Below are 474 nucleotides of genomic sequence, written 5' to 3'. Positions count from 1 at the left end.
CTCAGCCCCCTGGCTGGCTTTGATCACTGGGTGCCTGGAGTCTAGCATGGGGAGAGGAAGCGCCAGCAGGTAAAGCAGGGAAGCCACCCCGCCTGTGGGTGGTCTCCAGTAACAAACTGGTGCAGCTGGAAGCCAAGTCCCATGGGGCATGCCCCCCCTTACCTAAGGGTCTGCCCAGCCCCGCCCCGTGTGCCCCCCCCACCCCAACCTGGTATGCTTGAAATCTGTTGCCAGAATCCCGATGAGCTGGACATCACTGCAGGGGACATCCTGGGGGTCATCCTGGAAGGGGAGGACGGCTGGTGGACGGTGGAGCTGCACGGGCAGCGTGGCTTTGTCCCTGGGTCCTACCTGGAGAAGCTCTGAGGGAGAGCGGGAGTCACACTTGGACCTGCCCTGCGGCCGGAGCACATGGAACTCTCTCACCACCATCCCCATCTCTCCCCAGGGAATAAACCAGTACCTTCTTCCCGC

The 474-nt window shown here is 62.7% G+C and overlaps 1 protein-coding gene across 1 annotated transcript in view; it reads left to right on the top strand.

Annotated features, from left to right (window-relative positions):
• PSTPIP1 (proline-serine-threonine phosphatase interacting protein 1) overlaps nucleotides 1-474 on the top strand; it is a 19,646-nt gene extending 19,172 nt beyond the window's left edge. Inside the window, exon 14 of the mRNA XM_045285673.1 lies at nucleotides 235-474. Coding sequence (XP_045141608.1) covers nucleotides 235-366 — 132 coding nt within the window. The 3' untranslated portion in view covers nucleotides 367-474. The remainder of the gene's footprint in view (nucleotides 1-234) is intronic.

This window comes from Echinops telfairi, unplaced genomic scaffold, assembly GCF_000313985.2.
Source record: "Echinops telfairi isolate 266 unplaced genomic scaffold, ASM31398v2 ScPeMD7_7475;HRSCAF=8513, whole genome shotgun sequence".
Classification (NCBI taxonomy): domain Eukaryota; kingdom Metazoa; phylum Chordata; class Mammalia; order Afrosoricida; family Tenrecidae; genus Echinops; species Echinops telfairi.
The sequence above is the reverse complement of the archived record's forward strand: the minus strand, read 5'-3'. Positions and strand labels throughout refer to the sequence as shown.